At 37.9% G+C, this 17,880-nt stretch overlaps 1 protein-coding gene across 8 annotated transcripts in view; it reads right to left on the minus strand.

Moving 5' to 3' along the window:
• The window catches only part of ANKRD17 (ankyrin repeat domain 17), a 170,123-nt gene that overhangs the window by 17,187 nt on the left and 135,056 nt on the right, over nucleotides 1-17,880 (minus strand). For all 8 annotated transcript variants that reach the window (XM_047798995.1, XM_047798991.1, XM_047798990.1 and 5 more), the window contains 5 exons: nucleotides 9,403-9,574; nucleotides 8,584-9,031; nucleotides 7,704-7,859; nucleotides 5,432-5,581; nucleotides 1,973-3,609 (listed from right to left, as the gene is read on the minus strand). In XM_047798995.1, the coding sequence (XP_047654951.1) occupies nucleotides 1,973-3,609; nucleotides 5,432-5,581; nucleotides 7,704-7,859; nucleotides 8,584-9,031; nucleotides 9,403-9,574 (2,563 nt within the window). The remainder of the gene's footprint in view (nucleotides 1-1,972; nucleotides 3,610-5,431; nucleotides 5,582-7,703; nucleotides 7,860-8,583; nucleotides 9,032-9,402; nucleotides 9,575-17,880) is intronic.

Consider the following 17,880-nt stretch of genomic DNA (forward strand, 5'->3'; position numbering starts at 1 on the left):
TAGATCCTCTTTAAATATTTTCACTGTCCAAAAGAAATTTTTATGGTAACAGATATGTTTAATATCTATGCTGTGCAATATGGCAGGTACTTGGTCATATATACTTAATTATTAAGTAAGCACTTGAAATATGACCAGCCTATAGTCACTATGGAAAACAATATGGAGGAGCTTCAAAAAATTAAAAACAGAACTATCACATGATCCAGCAATTCCACTTTTGGGAATATATCCAAAAGAAACAAAAACTCTTACTCAAAAAGTTACCTATACTTCCATGTTCAAAGCAGCATTATTTACAACAACTAAGACATGGAAACAACTTAAGCGTCCATCTATTGATGAACAGATACAGAAGTAGTCAGGTGTACACACACACACACACACACACAATACAGTATTATTCAGCTATTCAAAAACAAAAACAAAGAAAACAAAAAGCACAAGGAAATCCTGCCATTTCTGACAAAATGGATGTACCATGATGGTATTATGCTAAGTAAAGCAAGTCAGAAACAGAAAGACAAATATTGCATGATCTCACTTACATGTGGAATTTAAAACTGACTCACTGAAAAAGAGATCAGACTTGTGGTTACCAGAGGTAGGGATGAGGGGGTAGGAAGGGGATTTGGAGGAAGGTGGTCAAAAGGTACAAACTTCCAGTTATGATAAATAAGTATAATTATTATTATTATTATTTGGTCTTTTTAGGGCTGCACCCGCAGCATATGGAAGTTTCCAGGCTAGGGATCAAATTGGAGCTGCAGCTATGGGCCTACACCACAGCCACAGCAACACTGGATCCTTATCCCACTGAGCAAGGCCAGGGATCAAACCTGAGTTTTCATGGATACTAGCCAGGCTTGTTACCCCTGAGCCATGACGGGAACTCCCAATAAATAAGTATTAAGGATGTGATGTACAACGTAACTATAGTTAACACTACTGCATGATATATACTAAAGTTGTTAAAGAGAGACTAAATCCTAACAGCTCTCATCACAAGGAAAAAATGTTTTTCTTCTTTTTTTCCCTCTTTTGGCTGTCCCACAGCATATGGCATTTCGGGCCAGGGATCAAACCTACATCGTGGCACTAAAGGGATGCTGTGGATCTCTTCGCACCACAGCAGGAACTTCTCTTTTTCTTTCTTTTTTTTGGCTGCCCTGGGGCATATGGAGTTCCTGGGCCAGGGATCAGATCCAAATCACAGTCGCGACCTAGAGTATTGCTATGGCAATGCCAGATCCTTTAACCCAGCTGTGCCTGGCTGCGGATTGAACCTGTGTCCCAGCATCGCCAAGATGCCACCGATCCCACTGTGCCACAGCAGGAACTCCTCTCTTTTTCTTATTTAAAAAAAAAAATTATCTACATGAGATGATGGATGCTAACTAAGGTTACTGCTGTAATCATCTCACAATATATATAACATATTGTGATATATGTAATATATATAAGTCAAACCATTATGCTGTACACCTTAAACTCATACAGTGATACATATCAATTATATCTCAATAAAACAGGAGGGGAAATGGCCAGCTTGACTAAGATGAATTTTTAATTTAAATTTAAAGAGCATATACGATTCATGCCTATTCTATTAAACTGCATATCTCTATTTTTTCTCATTATTCTTAAAACAAAAAGACAATCAGAAGTGCAAGATTTTTAAAATCTTTGCTTATTATTTTTTTATTTGGAATAAAAGCAAACTTGATGGCATTACCCTACTGAATTATAACATAAGAGATTTTTTAAAGATAAAATCCATTGTAGCTTCTATAAAGATTTAAAAAATGTCATACTAAACACACTCAATATTCACAATAATGTTTGAATTCAGTACAATAATCACTGTCTATCTGGCCTAGTCACAGAGTAAATATTTTAGAAAATAACCAAGAGTTTTCACATCACCTGTGTAAACGAGCAGCCACAAAAAGATTAAAAAATACAAACTTACCTGAGGGACTTGGAGCAGGTCTCTGTAATGGTGGTCTAAAACCTGGAGCTTTGGAAGTATCAGACTGATGTAAAGGATCTGAATTTGGCAAATATGAAGATTTTCCTGATAGCATAGATTCTGGTGTTGACTGAGATGAAACAACAGATCCTCCCCAGAAGGCATGAGCAGAAGTAGGGCTATTTTCAAACAATGTGCTAAAGGGCCCAAATGGTAAAGGGGCACTGAAATTGGGAGCAACAGGCTTATTCGCTGGATGTACTGAATTTTGACAAGCACTTTGTGTACTTAAGGTCGAAGGTAGCTGGACAGAAGAGGGAACACTGTGAGGTCTTTTAATGTGATTGACACTGAGGACTGCAACAGATGAATTCTGCACTGGAGCTGGCTTCTTGTGAGGGACAGCTGTGCCATGAGAGGGTGGTCTAATAGCAGGGGGTTCCATTTTAGGAGCAGGCTGGGAGCATCCCATTTGTGTCTGAGGCATGGGGTAAGTCACTGGGGCAGTAGAAGGCACCGCCACTGGAGCAGAACTTGTTGTTGCTAAAGGAGGAACAGTCATTCTCACTTCCGGGGGAGGAACCTGAGACTGCTGAAGAGGTGGTCTTGGCTCCTGAGAAACAGATCCCGGAGGCTGTTGCTGAGTAGAATGAACTGCTGAACTCCCAGAAGAACTGCTGCTGTTTGGAGGTCTAGTGTTTGTTGCTTCTACTACTGGTGGACTACTTGCTTCCTGTTCAGAGGAAGATGCCCCTTTATTTGGAGATGCTGTTCCACAATCCAAAGGGCTATTTCTAGAAACCCCTCCTGGCTGGGCTGGTGGTGATGGGGAAGATGGGGATGATACTGGGTAGTGTTCTTTGGCAGTAGGCATAGGATATGTGGCATTTGTGGGTGCGGTGCTGTTGTTGCTTGCTGTGGTTGTGACTGTTGTTGTGGTGGCATTGGATGTCTTCACAACTGTGACAAAAAGCTGCCTTCTGACGGAAGGTGAACTTGGACTGCCATTCGTAGATGTACCAGGCACCGTTGAAGCTGATGAACTGGTTGTAGTTGTTGGACTTGAAGTTAAAGAACCTGCTGAATTCACCTGAGAACCGCTGCTATTCTGATTGCTATGGCGAGGCACCATGTGAGGCTTAGGCGAGTTAGTAGCTCTGGCAGGGCTCAAAGGCCTGACAGGAAAAGGACCCCAAGTGGATTGAGCTGGTGGAAAAGTACCTCCAAAGTGGGTCATGGGCAACCTTGGTGGACGGATCTGCTGGAAAGTCTGAGCAGCAAGCAAAGCATGTGCAAACTGTGGAGGAGGATATGCTAATGGAAGAGAAACTGGAAAACCAGGCCTCACGTTATTCACTGGGTTCTTAATGGTTTTGTGAGTAGATGCAGAAGAAATTGCAGGCACAGTGAGTGCTGTGGCAGTTTGAGATGTTGATGATAGAGCTACAGTCGTCATTTTAATTCCCATTAAGGAGCTGTTAGCAGCAGTGGTGGCAGGTGCTGATGACCCTATTTTGGAATTGGCCGAGGAGCTTTTCAAACGATTCTTTGGAATAAGTTCATCAATTTCTTTGTCTGGATCCTTGATCAGAGCATTGATCAACTGAGTTGCTTGTCTTGTCGATTCAGTGCCACCCCTATAAAGTTCACAAAAAAATTAGGTCTAATTTTCCCCTTCTAATATGTAAAGCCTAAATTCATTTGTGTATGCATATGTGAAACAGCAATTTTCAGATTATTCTTTTTTCTTTTGATTTTTAGGGCTGCACTCACGGCATATGGAGGTTCCTAGGCTAGGGGTTGAATCAGGACTGCAGCTGTTGACCACAGCCACAGCAACACAGGATCCGAGTCGTGTCTGAGACCTACACCACAGCTCACGACAAGCCAGATCCTTAACCCACTGAGCAAGGCCAGGGATCAAACCTGTAGGCTCATGGATTTGTTTCCGCTGTGCCACAATGGGAACTCCCAGACCATTCTTGAGGCAATTTGCAAACAAAGCAATAAACTGTCCTGACACACCACTATATTTTTCAAAGGAAAAGTATATGATCTATTTTCCAAAAGTTAATTTTACTGTTGTTTCTTCAAACTAAGCAATCATTATCCTACTATGAAATACATTATAGATAGAAAAATCACTGTACTTAAAATCCTATGTAATTCATATTGTTACAATAAGGATAAACAGTTGATCAAGATGAAAAGCAGTATATAATGAGTAAGAAAATAATACCACTGAGTAAGAAAATAGTATTTGAAATGCTGGTTCCTAAAACGACCACATTTATAACATACTTATTAGTGGTTTCTCTATTAGTAGAGTGATTATTATAACTCCTCTGGACAGATGTCTCAAAATGAGAGAGGAATTCTTATGATGTGAACAGTGGCTATAAGGTTAAACCCTAGTCTTGGATGTTTAGGAAAATATTTGAAAGGAAAGCCTTATGGATACCTGAATGGGAAATTACTCATAAAGGGTACTAGCTTCCCCTCTTGTCTATATAAGGCAGGTTGTGACTACACCCATCCCATGAGAAGGATAAACAAGATAGGAGAGGAGGGTAAGTATGAAACAGCTAGTTACTGCCTCATTCCTCTTGAGGTAGGATATGTAACTATCACCTATGGCCACCTATGACCATGAAAGGCACCTGCCTCTCATGACCAAATTTTTGATTTCTTAGAATATCATCTTTTATCTTAAGGGTATTCAGGCATAGACATATTCAAATATTTAATTCAAAACAAATATTTAAATCTATTACTAAGCTCATATTCTAAGGACACTATCTCAGAACAACAAACCTCGTAGGTTGATTTAAGAGAAAGATGGAAAACTACAGATTCAAATGTGTTAAAAACCCATTCCTTCTTAGGAAGTCTCAGAATGAAATTTAAGAATGCCAAATGAAACATTATATAAGGAAAACATTATTCAAACCTTTGCTACCCACACAAAAAAGAAAAATTCCTTCAGAGCCCTTTGAAATATTTCACAAGAGCTTGTGAATTAGGAAAAAAAAATTGTAGTAGGAGTTCCCATCATGGCTCAGTGGTAACGAACCCCAACGGGGATGCAGGTTCAATCCCTGGCATTGCTCAGTCGGTAAAAGATCCAGTGTTGCCATGACCTGAGGTGTATGTTGCAGACACGGCTCGGATCCCATATTGCTGTGGCTGTGGTGTAGGCCAGCAGCTGCAGCTCTGATTTGATCCTTAGACTGGGAACTTCCATATGCCAAAGGCGCGGCCCTAAAAAGACCAAAAAAAAAGAAAAGAAAAAAGAAAAAAAAATTGTAAAGGTTATCCTCTCAAACACTAATCAATTTCCCATTTTAAAAAAGTACACTCTTAAAAACAAGTTACATTGACAACTCAATGCTTATATATAATTAAGCTCTAGTTGCAATAAAGTACAAAGGAAGAACAACATAAAAGACAAAATTTTGCCTTATAGTTATTATCCGGTCTCCTGTCTTGTCTTTCTGCTTATCGATATCTATGTGTGCACCAGTGAATTCCCGAATAGCATTAATATTACAGCCTCCTCTTCCAATCACTCTGGATATCACCGTTGATGGAACAGATACTTTCTTTGACCTGTTTAACAGTTGCAAAGATAAATAAAGGTAAATCAGTAGTATCAATGGTTGTAATTAGAATAAGAGAGTTATCACTAAAATATGTTTCTATAGATACAGAACAGATTATCATTGAATAAGCCTCTTCTACCAATTCTCATGCTAAGTGATAATAGGCAACTAAGAGCCACAGAAAGAGAGTGAGTACTTTACCACAGTTTTTCATCTCATTACCAAACATTATTTTTTTGACTTTTATGCTTCATTAATATCTGTAAAGCACATTCATGGAGACATAGACAGTGTTGATGCAAACATTAATACATTAATGGCAAAGAAGATAGCCATGGGTTCATGCCCATATACGCTGATTATGTGGACACCAAGTAAGAGAACTACATGATGCCATAAGTGCTCTAAAGACACATTTGTTGAGGCATCTAATCTAGTCCAAGAAAGTAAAAAAAGGCTTCTTATGGGCACCTTTGCATGTCTGATTCACATTCTTGCTTATATTCTCTAACATGCAACTGAAAGGGTTATATTAAAAGTTCATTATTTCCTTGTATTCTTCTGGAACATAAAATGATTATCCACAAATATGGAAACTCTAAGGATGTTAGTCTTGTGAGGAAAAAGAAAAGCTTGTTGGAACTCCAGAAAAGCAAAACCCATCTAACACTTTGCAAAACTAATTTTTTAAACATTCAGATTCAGAAAGGGTAGATAAAAAATTTCTGACAACTCTAAATTAAAGAATAATTCTAAAAGAAATTTTCAGTATAACTCTCAAAAGGAATGAACTAAATATGCTTCAATGAACAAGTAAATTATTTATTTAGAATGGATTAAATATTAAATTAAAATGGTATATTTTTAAAGGGCAAAGTATGATTCCCGTCTCTTTACTTAATATCTAAGATACCTTTCCCTAAAAGGCATTAATAATCAGTCAGTGATTATTAATTAAAATTTGTTAGGAATTCGTTTGCATACCACAATATAAAATTCTTGCAGAAAAGCTGAATTATCTTACTTTTGTAAGATAGAGGGTATGCTGATGTTGTGATTTCGATTAGTTCAATAGAGTGTGTGTATGAGACAGAGACAGAGACAGGTATGAAGATACAGATGGGGACTGAGGGGAAGTGTTGGCCCTAAACATGAAAAACAAATGTATAGTACACTTTGAGATTAACAGTAATAAGCTTGGTTCATTACTTCTCTCGTTTCGAACAATCACAAGTTTCACTTTTTTGATGGAATTTCTAGAGGATTCTTTAAAACAGGTTAGCGAACATTTATAAAGGATGGATCACTTCCTTTCTAGGTTTTTGGTATCTTACCATCTTTTAGTTTCTAGGACACTATTTTACTTTCTGACAAATATTATTTTAAAAATTCCAAGCAAAATATAGTAAAATATTTTAGTCCTAAAACCTATGAAATAAAGGTATCCTATGATTTAACACAAGACTAGTTCAAAACCAATACTTACTCATTCTCCAAATATTTACAAGCATGTAGTAGACACTACATCCTAGGCTGAGATTACAAAATTGAACAAAACGTAATCTATCATGTTAAATAAGTTAGTTCATTTCCAAGTACCAGTATCTATGGGGGTCAAGCAGATACCACAATCATCTAACTTTTATGTAAGATTGCCCAATTTTAAAAGTATTAGTGTCTACCTTTTTTTTTTTTTTTTGGTCTTTTTGCCTTTTCTTGAGCCGCTCCCAAGGCATATGGAGGTTCCCAGGCTAGTGTTGAATTGGAGCTGTAGCCACCGGCCTACACCAGAGCCACAGCAATGTGGGATGCGAGCCATGTCTACGACCCACACCACAGCTCACGGCAACGCCAGATCCTTAACCCACTGAGCAAGGCCAGGGATCGAACCTGCAACCTCATGGTTCCTAGTCGGATTCGTTAACCACTGAGCCAAGACGGGAACTCCAGTGTATGCCTTTTTTTACATCTTAAAAAAAACAGTATAGGTTGTCTCTGTTGGCTAGACTCAGCCTTGGGCCACAGTTTGTTTGCAACCTTGGGGACAGTTAGGAGAATTTACTATAAGGTGAACTATACTTCACTGTGAAATAGAGCACATAAAAAGGATGAGAAAAGCAATCAGTCACCTTCTTACAACTTCTTTCCAGCCTTCTTCCCTCTTTTGTCCACGCTTAGGACTTGCTACTGTTAATTTCCCATTTGGAGAGGAAAGGGGAGATGGACCAGATTTTGTACAAGTGGAGAGAGAATTGCCGGACACTTCACTGATAGTCTCTGACAATCTTTAACAGGGAGGAAAAACATACATTAAGAACAGAACAAACAGAGAAACTTTAAATGATAAAGACAATATATAACATGATTTTAATTCTTTCTTTTAGAATAAATATGATGAAGAAATAAGAAACTTATTTTTCACTTGTCAATACTTAGCATATTATGAAGGGCCAATTTTTAATAAGTTTTTTTAAAAATTTAAATTAATTTAATACTTTTTAGGGCCACACCCGTGGCATGTGGGAGTTCGCAGGCTAAGAGGTAAATCGGAGCTATAGCTGCTAGCCTACACCACAACCACAGCAATGCCAGATCTGAGCCTCATCTGCAACCTACACCGCAGCTTAAGGCAACGCTGGATCCTTAACCCACTGAGTAAGGCCAGGCATCGAACCCACATGTTCACGGATATTAGTCAGGTTCGTTACTGCTGAGCCACAATGGGAACTCCCTAAGAAGATATCACCTAGAGGTCAAATTTACGAGAACTGAAATAAAATAATAATTCGCGAGAAACCATAATCAGTATTTTTCATGGGCTAAATTTAACAACCAAAAATGAAGAAATTACATAGCAATTCTTTAATTCAAATGAAATTGTGCCTTTTTTAGAACAAAGACAAATACATATTTTGTCAATTGTTAATCTGCCTGCTTTACTAAAAAAACTCAGCAACACAATGTTTCATAATGATACTATAAATAGTAGAAATGAAAATTGGAACTAACTTTATTGAAGCCTTGCCAGAAACAGATTTTCTCTCCTCCTTTGGAAATGTAACCAGAACTGATGGCTGCTTCTTACTGGTCACAGTGGTAGTGACCACAGCAGGTGAATGATTGTCACTCTTTCGGCTACTGTTGCTATTACTACTTTCATCACTGCAGCTGGAAATTCTCATGTTATCACTGTCCCCACTCTCGCTGGTACTGCTGCTCTTAGACTCTCCGTTCACCTTCTCTGGTTGACTGTATGAGATTGGTAGTGGATCATCAAATATAATTTGAACATTTTCTGGAGTAATTTTATTTTTCCTGTTCTTCCTCTTTGAACTGGTTGTAGTTATGGTATTATTTCTTTTACCATGGGAACCTGCCAAAGTTGTCCACGTTGCAGATATACCTATGGTAGTAGTGGTTGTGGCACTTGGAGGCTCTGTCAAGACTTCAGGCTCATCTGTAGAAGTAGCAATACTGAATTAGCAAGTTCTAGTGTTCTTAGACTATATTTAGCTTTAAGCACTCAATGAAAAAAAATGCAGAAGTTATTCTACTACTAGTATTATGCATAAAGTCATTGGTCATTCTAGTATTCACAAGTAATGAGATGGCTATTATTGATCTATTCTCCCCTCTACTTAAGTTCTAAACAACTTGTCTGTAGGTTTGAAAGTCTTTTTAATAAAAAGCGGGGAAGAATTCAGTAAATGAAAATAGCTTAATAACTTAAGAGATCTATTTTTACCTTAAGTTACTGATATTTAAGGAAATAAAGCTTTGAACAGAATATATTACATGAAATTAATTAGATGGTTTAGAGAAAAATACCTTCAACTTTATGCTTTTCTTTTTCTTGAGCAGCTTGGAGTTCAAAGTTTTCTTTATTTTTGGCTTCGATTTCTTCTAGTTTTCTTCTTTGTTCTTCCTTTTTCTTTCTTCTCTTCTCCTTTCTCTTTTCTCTTTTGGCAGCCAAAGCCAGCCTCCGGCTTTCTTCCCTCAACTGTCAAGAATCAATAAAACAGAATTATAACACTGGAATTTACCTTGGAAAAAATGTTGTCACATAATGTCATTTTATTATAAGGGTAGTGGGATGTCATAAAATTCTAAGTCATCTTAGTTCACTTCATTGTTTGATCAAAGATCACATTCAAATCACTGTAAAGAAAAAATAATATTTTTAAATGGCAAGATTAATTAACGATAAGGCAATCTAATTTGCAAATGGATGAATGATAAAGATATGTGTAACTTCATAATCACAAAAGAAATATAAATTGAAACAATAAGCTACCATGTTTTGCTCATTAATTTTGGAAAATTAAAAAACATATAGACAGCAAAAGTTTGGGAAAATGAATTCCTTCTTACATTGCCATTGGTATAAATATTGACATTTTAGAAAAGGTAATTAGAAAGCCTCCTGTGAAAATTAAAAACTGCTTATGCTAAGAATTTATCCTAAAATGACTATCTCTAGTGTAAAAATATAGGTCCAATACTTTCCACTGCAAGATTAATAACAATGGTAGTAAATGGAAACAAGAAAAATGCATGGGGGGGTATGGGGAGGGAGATAAATTAAAAACTATAAATTCACAGAATACTAGGGAGCCATTAGAAGTTATAAATATATACCTAGGAAAACGCTCATACTTTACATTTGTTAGGAAAGAATGGCAAATTGCAGACCAGTGCTCTCACATATATATATAGAGAGAGAGAACTCTTTCTGTGGCTCTATTCTTGAAAATGTTTTCAAAAGGGTAACAGGATGCAAATTAAAGGCTTACTAGTGATTACCTCTAGAGCACAGGCCTCAAGGAGAGGTAGCAGAAGATGTTGTCTTTCAATTTGACTTTATATAACTGTTCATTGTTTCCATTTGTTAAACTGGATACCTATTACTTTCACAATAAAAAAAAGCTAAGAGTAAGTTTAAAAGTTCAATAATCTTGCTCTCTCTCTCTTTTTTTTTAAGGCAGTATATGGAAGTTCCCAGCCACATCTGTGACCTATACCACAGCTCGCAGCAACAGTGGATCCTTAACCCACTGAGCGAGGCCAGGGATCTAACTCACATCCTCATGGATACTAGTTGGGTTTTTAGTTACCGCTGAGCCACACGGGAACTCCTGGCTTATTTTTCTTGGAGGAAAAAAAAAAAAAAAGTGCCAAACTTCATTCTTTAAGTCTCTTTTACTAGACAGCCCTCCTGCCTTCTGAAATCTCTGTTGGGTACCTGAAAGGTTTTGCCCACCCTGAAAATTTTTACACCGTGGGGCAAGGTACAATAATTACATTCTCTTGGGTAAGAGATAAGACTTTAGTTTCTAAAAAAGGAAGTAATTAAGGAGAATCCTTAGAACACTGATATTTTGTCAGACAGACGGATTTTAGGAAAGAACACCAGTGGAAAATGAAGTTACATAAACTGTCTGCATGGCACCTACCCTCTAGAAATTTTTGCTAGTTTTTCCAAAGTACACAAGGTTCCTCTGAAGACCAGTAAAGAAGGAGCTTTCGACCTTTCCAAAGGACTGGGGAAAAAAACAGTAATTGGTGACCTTCACACCCTAGTTCACTTCCAGGGAGGAGTACTACCTGATTGGTGAGTTTGAAAGAAGGCACTGACATGTGTGACTCAGCTCATTCAGCCCCGCCTTAAGGTAGCTAGCTGCCTGTCCTCAGGAATCATACTTTCTACACCTCTGCCTGAGCCCCAGTGAGAGAGGCCCGATGTTGTCCTGTCTAGCACTGCCGCAGACGAAATAAACAGGTAAGTGTAAAATGGAATGACGGAGTGGAAGTGGGGGCAAAGGGTGTGCCAGAAAAACATTTTCAAAGCAACTGTGGCTACAGATATGTATTAAGCCTCTCCAATTCGGAATGAGGAATAATAAAACTAATAGATAAAAATAGATAATATTTTATCTGTATCATGTCTGTACGGCCAGAAGAGCTGTGAGAAACACAGGGGGATAAAACTAATAAGTGAGGTTTAAGACTTTTGGCTCAGCTAAGATGAGTTGTTCATTTTGCCTGATGTTTAAAATTTGTCCAGTGGTAGGAAGTATTGTGACTGGTATTCAAGGTTGGGTGTAACTTTTTAAAATAAAAAATAGAAAAATCTGAAAGAAGGCTTTCTTCCAAGCCCATTTGGCCTTAGGGGTGGGTGGGCGTGATGGGCTGGGATCGGCTTTGTGTGTGGGTGTGGCTGGGTCCTGAGGTATGCATGGGCCTCAGGGCTTAGAAAGCTCTGTCTGTAGAGGCTGGCCCCCTGGGCAGAGTCTGAATTATCAGACTCTCAGTTGGCCCTAAGGGCTAGGTATTTACTCTTGTTTCCAAATTTTGAAGTTGTAAGACTGGTGATTTGGTAATGTCATAGATTTTACTAACCCTTTAGACTTGGTAAAAAGTGGGGCACAAATTCAGAAGTTCTAGCAGAATTATTTGTTTCTAGAGGAGAGAAAAACTATGGCTGTAAAAGGACCTACAAGGTATGGAGCTCTATAAAACTAAGCAGAATTTGAAAAAAGAGATACAGACTTAAAGAGGCATTATTAGTTTCCACGTGGTAGCTTAAACTAATGAATTAAATGAAATCACCAAAGGGAAAAAGCTAATATATGTATGTGTGTGTGTACATACAAAGAGAAAAGGGGAAGGTGGAGGGGAGGGAATATCTGATATTAAAAGGAAGAAAAATGAGACTTTAGAAAGGCATATATCAGGCAAAGGAAGATAATCAGGAGAAAGCAGCTTCAATGGGAGAAGTTTCATGAAGGAAGGGAATTCAGCATTGGTTAAGTATCACAAAATATCAGTAAAGATAAAAGTATGAGAGGTCTAATCTTATTCCGGATTCGGCAGTTAGATGCCATTGTTAGCTCAATGGAATATTGGAGGAGTAAGCAAATGATTCTGGGCTGGGAATGAAAAGAAATAAAGGCGGAGTCAACAATGGAAGTTCCCTTGTGGCATAATGGGTTAAAGACCTTGGTGCTGCTGCAGCCATGACGTAGGTTCAATCCCTGGCTCTCTGGCCCAGGAACTTCTACATGCTGGGGCGGGGGGGGGGGGGGGGGGTGCAGCCAACAAACAAAAACAACAAACAAAACAAAACAACCCAGGGTCAATAAGACATAGATTATAGATTATTCCCTCAAAATATTGGGATAAGGAAACAAATACTAAATTTTAGGTAAAGTTTCATCTGGATAGTTAACTAGTTTAAGTTGTAGAAAGAGGGAGGGAGTTCTTTAAACACAGGCACTGAAGATAAAGGAGTATGGAGAGGATGTAAAAATTGGCAAAAGATCCAAAAGAGAAAAAATGAAAACAGATCAACCAAAGCATGAGATTCAAGTAAGTCTGGAGATAAGGAGCACAGGGTTAGAGATTTAGCCCTCAGCCTCTATGCTCTCACAAGGTACAAGCCTAGACCTCATTTTCACTTACCGGGGAACTGCTATTGTTTGTGAGCAGATGTGGGGGAGGGTAGAGGGTCTGAAGAAAAGAGTGAAACTGTAGAATAAATAACTTCCTTGTGGAAAAGGAAAGGGCAGTAACCCAAGTGGTGATTTCTAACTGCGGATTCAGGAAACAAATAGACATTTGAGGGTTAAGCTTTTCCATATGAGAATTTTAAGGATTTAGGGAGAGGCAGTCCAAACTAAAGAAACACTATGCAAATCTGGTGAATGAGATGTGTGAGGAGTAAAAACTACAGTGAGGGATGAGCCTGGAGAAAACAAGGAGGAGCTAATACTTGAAATGTCCCATGCAGATAATGAAGAGAGACAAAGGACTTTGAGGATGGAGGAAGGCAATCTCACCTGTGTATTAGAAATTATGGAAATGGGAAAGTTACACTGGAACAAAGAAAGATGAGACTGAAGGCAAAAGATGACAGAGGCAAAGGTATTTATAGAGAGACCATTAAGAAGCCTACTGCGATATTTCAGGTGAGAAGTGACAACTCAGGAGAGGATGGAACAGAAGGCTCATACACAGACCACCAAAGCTCAAGTAAAGGTGATGGTGATGATACTGAAACCACTAATATGGTGGGTTTAATGTGTTCCAGGCACTGGGGGAAGTTCACTGACTACATTATCTTATTTAATAGATATAGAGAATAGGGGAGTAAAGATAAGTGAGAATCTGAAAATGGCATTGGAATTTCATACCTGAATAATTAGTAATGGTAACAATAACAAAAGAAGAAATTAAGGAGTACAAAAAATAAATAAATAAATAAAAGGGAAGAGTGGGGCAGGATCCAGTAAAAAAATCTATTGCTAACTTGCTATGTACTAAACATGGCTCTAGTCTCTTAGGACTCACCAGCAGGCAAAACATCCCTGCCCTCATGAAGCCCACAAAGCTTAACTTTAGTTGCTGGCTGGGAGTGGGCAATGGTAAATGGCCCACCTTTTCATTTTTGAAAAGGTGTTAAGTACAATATAAAATGAATACTGGAGTGAAGGAAGAGAAGAGAAGTGTGACATGGGGATATGTAAGGGAACATGAAGGTGAAGTTTAAGTAAACTTCTCTAAGTTTTGAAGTATTCAGGCAAAGAGAACAACCATACATAAGCTTGTTAAGTATGTTCATGTAGGTCTGGAATGTTTAAGTCTAACCAGTGTGGCTGAGAACAGAATAGCAGAACATGACTTTCAGAGAGCTTATCAGGGGGGCCTGATCACCTAAGGTCCCTCAGGGCATTTTAAAGAAGTGTATCTTTTACTCTGAGGGAAATGGCATTGTAGGGTTTTGAGCAAAAGAGTAATGTGATCTAAGTGATGTATGAGGATCATTCTAAGTGTTAAATGGAAAATAAACTGCAGCGCAATAATGGAATCAGGAAGACTAGTTAAATGACTATTGTGGAAATACAGGTAAGAGATGATACAAACTTGGGATCAGCTGGTATATATTTAAAGTTAAGAAGCAGGATGAGATGACTAATGAATAAAGACAATCATGTAATGAGCTAAATGGCTTCCCAACCAAGAGGGGTGGAGGAAAGAGAGACAGAGAAGAAACATCCAGAAAGATGGAGAAAAACCAAGGGTGTGTAGTGTAATGGAGGCCAAGTGAAGAGGAATATAAGGTGCTATCAGGCTTATTATGATAGGGGGAGAGAAGTAAGTAATCAATGGATTTAGCTACATAAGAGTCACTGGAGATTATGAAACATAGTTTTGGTGAAAATGTGGAATTGAGAGCTTGGCAGGAGTAGATTCCAAGGGGAAGAAAAAGAATTGGATATAGACAAAACAGACAAGGAGTTTTGCTGCAAATGAGAGCGAAGAAATGGGCTTATAGCTGAAAACTGGGGAGATAAGAGAAATCAAAATGTTCTTCAAGACTGATTAAACAAGCTTATATGATGATGAGGATGATCCAGGAGAGGAGGGAAAATGATAAAAGAAGAAAAGAGAATTGATGGCACAATGTTTCTGAGTAAGAGATAGCAGACAGCAAACAGGATCTAGTAATAACAAGTTTATCTAGCAACTGGTATGAGGTATATGGGTACAGGGGTTGGTGGGTGGAAGACAGGCTGAGGGAAGTCTTTGGCAGTTTCCTTCTCATGCTTTAGTTTCCTCACTGATGCAGGATGCAAGGTAATCAACTGAGGGTGAAGAAGAGGATGTACTAGAAGTCAGAGGATGAAGAAAAAAAATAATGGTCTAAGTGAGAGGGAGAATAAATTTAACTAGGGAAATATATATTCTGACTACTGGGCAACATTAAAGGGCTCAGTGTCACACATTTAAAGTAATATTAGTCATCAAGATATGAATGCTTTTTTCCCCCCAGACATCTTTAGTTACTAGGGTTCAGGTAAGAATAGGTAAGAGTAAAAAGAAAGAAAAGAGTAAGGCCAGTAAAAGATGGTAGGATAAATGGGTCCTACAATTTATTGGTAGACAGAATGTTTTCAGGATTGTGGGAGGTAGAATTGTAGAGGGAGTTAAGCTAAAAACACAAGAGGTGATAATCAGAGAATAAAATATATAAAATTGAGATTGTGAGGTGGGCATATTAATAGCTTTAGGTGGTGGGAAAAAAACCCAGCTGAAAAAACCTATTAGTAATATTAATATTAGTAATATTTTGAAAATATACCATAACTCCCTAAAAGATTATGAAAGTTTACAAAGACAAAGGAGAGAAATAATAAGCAGTGAAACAATAAAAATAAAGACCACTAATGCCCACTAAAGATTCTAACAGCCCAAAACATGACCTAGTTGTTAATGACCTAAGAGAACAAGCAAGTAACTGCCAGGGTATTCCATAGTTTGACCAGATGAACTGCTCCAGGACATGGACTCTTCCACATAGTAAGTGCTCAATAAATCAAATATTTGCTGCATAAAGATAAGGGAGTCTGATAAATATAATGAATAGTATCCTCAGCAGCAGTTTTTACAAACCTATTAATCAACATTTTTGAATTAGAAAGGTTGACCAAGAGAGCATTTTTTACAAGTAGTGAGTTACCTTGCAGAACATCCATGTTAAACCAAACAAGATCAACTCCAATGATGTTATTAAATTGGAAATGGTCCAGCGAGAATGTACTGTGTCTCAAAAGGCAAAAAAGTATATTCTTCCAGATGTAAATTATAAGAAAAAAGTGAACCAACACTATCATATCTCAATCTGATAGTTTTTCAAATAGAAAGGGGCTAGAGTTGAGCCAAGAGTCTCCTCTCTAACCTAGAATTCTATCTATGCACCACCCCCATTCAAGTATCAGTGCATGCAGAAGAATTTATATCTAATTAATTTATGATTAAGAATTATCAGAGTTCCCATCATGGCTCAGTGGTTAGCGAACCCAACTAGCATCCATGAAGACATAGGTTCGATCCCTGGCCTCGCTCAGTAGGTTAAGGATCCAGTGCTGCTGTGACCTGTGGCGTGGGTCTCAGATGAGGCTCAGATCCCACACTGCTGTGGCTGTGGTGTAGGCTGGTGTACAGCTCCAATGTGATCCCTAGCCTGGGAACCTCCATATGCCGAGGGTGTGACCTAAAAGCCAAAAAAAAAAAAAAAAAGATTATCACCTTTGAGTTCTAATATTATTGGAAAATATGCAATGACATTTGAAAGAAGTTCCTTCTGAAATGCTTTAAACCTGAAGCTCTGAAAGCATGAACATCAAGGTTAAGAAAGGGTGGCAGGAGTTCCAGACCTGGCACCATGGAAACAAATCCAACTAGTACCCATGGTCTCACTCAGTGGGTTAAGGATCCAGCATTGCTGTGAGCTGTGGTGTAGGTCTCAGATGCAGCTCGGATCCTGCGTTGCTGTGTAGGTCAGCAGCTGTAGCTTGGATTAGATCCCTAGCCTGGGAACTTCCACATACTGCAGGTACGGCCCTAAAAAACAAAAAAACAAAAACAAATTAAAAAAAAGGCTGGCAAAAAACTCAAGGAAACAAACACTTATGTATTTATTGATGGTAGTAGGAAAATACTTTGGACATATCAAAATTTAAAATATATTGACCCAAGTTAAGAAATTTACTCAATAAAAATAAAAGCACCAAAATATAAGGAGATATGTATAAAGGTGTTTATTGCAGCATTTTTTGTAGTGACAAAAAAAAAACAACTAAAAACAAAACTTATGGAGTATATTATTCAATTATTTAAATCACTATCAGTTGACAATATTCTTTAGTTACTGAGAGAAGGAAAAGCAAATATTAGAGTAATTCTATTTTTTAAAAAAGTACATCATCTTTGTATACATGGATATTTATTTGTTCAACAAATGTTTACTAAAATGCCAAGCATCATTTTTGTGGTGCACACAGTCTTGTGACAGAGACAAATAAGTAGCTAAAATTTTAGAATACGAAAATGTAGAAGGGAAGAAGAGTAGGAAGAATGTGGAAGGGAGACTGACGTTCAAAGCAGGTGGCATAGCAAGATCAACCACTACAGATGGAGCAAAGTGACCAAAAGAAAGTACTAAAATAAGACCAGAGAGGTGTAAGGAGTGGTACAGGTGGGCAGATCACATGAGGTCTGAAAAAGCTCTACAGGTAATTGTAGAAGTGAGGACTTTTAATTACCCTACCAGGTTTTTAATTTCAGTTACCTGTGATGACATATGTTTCTTAGTTATCTTTGTATATTTCACAGTTTAAACTGAAGACATCATTGTAATAAAGAATAAAAGAAAAAACAAAAACTGAAGTTGATTGATAACAGACATCATATGGATACGATCTCCTAAAAGTTACTTCCTGACTCTGTAATCCACAGGTACGCAGT

This window comes from Phacochoerus africanus, chromosome 10 (assembly GCF_016906955.1).
Source record: "Phacochoerus africanus isolate WHEZ1 chromosome 10, ROS_Pafr_v1, whole genome shotgun sequence".
NCBI lineage: Eukaryota > Metazoa > Chordata > Mammalia > Artiodactyla > Suidae > Phacochoerus > Phacochoerus africanus.